The 1,424-nt window shown below is 55.3% G+C and overlaps 1 protein-coding gene across 1 annotated transcript; it reads left to right on the top strand.

Moving 5' to 3' along the window:
- Positions 1 to 191: 191 nt before the first annotated feature.
- On the top strand, positions 192 to 707 carry PHALS_01174 (uncharacterized protein; the record flags this gene model as incomplete). The annotated part of the gene is made up of 1 exon (XM_024730988.1): positions 192 to 707. One exon carries the CDS (start codon positions 192 to 194, stop codon positions 705 to 707), a length of 516 nt encoding a protein of 171 aa, XP_024581211.1.
- Between the last annotated feature and the right edge of the window lie 717 nt (positions 708 to 1,424).

Genomic DNA, 1,424 nt, shown 5'->3' with positions numbered 1-1,424 from the left:
TATTCTTGTTTGGGTGTGGTCACACCATGCACATCTCGTGTGACATACACCCCTGTTACCAGGGTACGTGTAACACCGTTACCCCTCCCCCATTAAGATTGAAAGCATTTACAGTTTCAATCGATTATTGCCTCAACGAAGCTCGCGCGTCCGTAAGACACTGCAACTCAATTTAACAACTTCCTTGCTCAATGAGCCCTGTGTCCACGACACGAAAATCACCAAGTCTCGCTGGTTCTGACAGCGAGCACGGGCAGAGCCCAACTTCGTTTCCCGCACGCGGAGCAACATCGGACAGTGCGTCCGCAGCACCGGGAGATGTACATCCTATGCTCGATGAGCATGATCGTCGCGCTTTGCGCACGTTATCAATGACGAGTGACCTCGTTAAGGATGTGGAGGTGGTCGACTACAAATCTGACACTCCTTTTCCCGCGTGGGATGACGAGGAAGGCGAGCTGCACCAGCAGCGCAATACGAGCCCTGTTCGCGCCTTGCAGGCCCCATGTCTGTTCCCTGACATCTCGTTAACCGAGGAACGTGGTGTAATTACCAATGACCTCGACGGGGCTCAGAGGCGGCAGCTTGAGGCTGCCCAAAAGGCGGCTCCGATGCGCGCCCATCCACCACCGGTCTTTGACCCTCGCGTGGGATATGGCTTCCGCCCAGCGAATCCAGCTGTGGAAGCGAAGAACGCGGTAACTTGATCGTTACGCGTCCACATCATCGGGCCCCTGGCCAGAACGGAAGATGAACTTACCAAGCGGAATCCTATTTGAGCTCGCTTCTTGGTTCCACAAGAATTTCCGCTGGAAGCTAATCGCACTCGTCTACGTGCGCAACGAGGTGGCACTCGTGTACCCGCAATGCGGACGATACCTGTAGTACTCGACCCTGGCGAAAGCGCTATAGATGACGAAGCGCTCTTTGAGCGATGGGTGAAACGGCACCGAAAGCTTTCCTCAGTGTATAACCTACAGTTGAGCCACAAGGAAGTGGACGTGCGTGTGGAGCGACACCTATGATTTGATTTTGCCAAACTCAAGGCACGCCGTCGACTTCCTTCGGAATGTTGCCCTGCGGCGTATGGGTAATCCCCTAACGCTCCCGCGAGCTCTGTGTCTGCGACCGCAAGAGCTCAAGGCCCACTGCTTGAGCTCAGCTCATGGCCCTACTATTTCCCTGGCTATTGCCGGGAAGCGCCGGGGCATCTGATGTTGCGGGACGTCCTGATCTTTCCGATCAAAAGCGTCCACGGCGACTGGGTATTCCTGACGAAGTGGCGCCACAAATTCCCACGAGTTTTTGGAGTCGGGATATCCCCGCCAATTCGCCAGATAATGGGTTTGACCCTGGTGACGACGTCGTCCCACAAGACGTACCACGTGATAGTGGACGTCACCGTTCCCATCGAAAAGCGTCGT

Source organism: Plasmopara halstedii (assembly GCF_900000015.1).
Source record: "Plasmopara halstedii genome assembly, contig: Scaffold_1343, whole genome shotgun sequence".
Classification (NCBI taxonomy): Eukaryota; Oomycota; class Peronosporomycetes; order Peronosporales; family Peronosporaceae; genus Plasmopara; species Plasmopara halstedii.
This window is presented reverse-complemented; position numbering and strand designations above follow the sequence as displayed.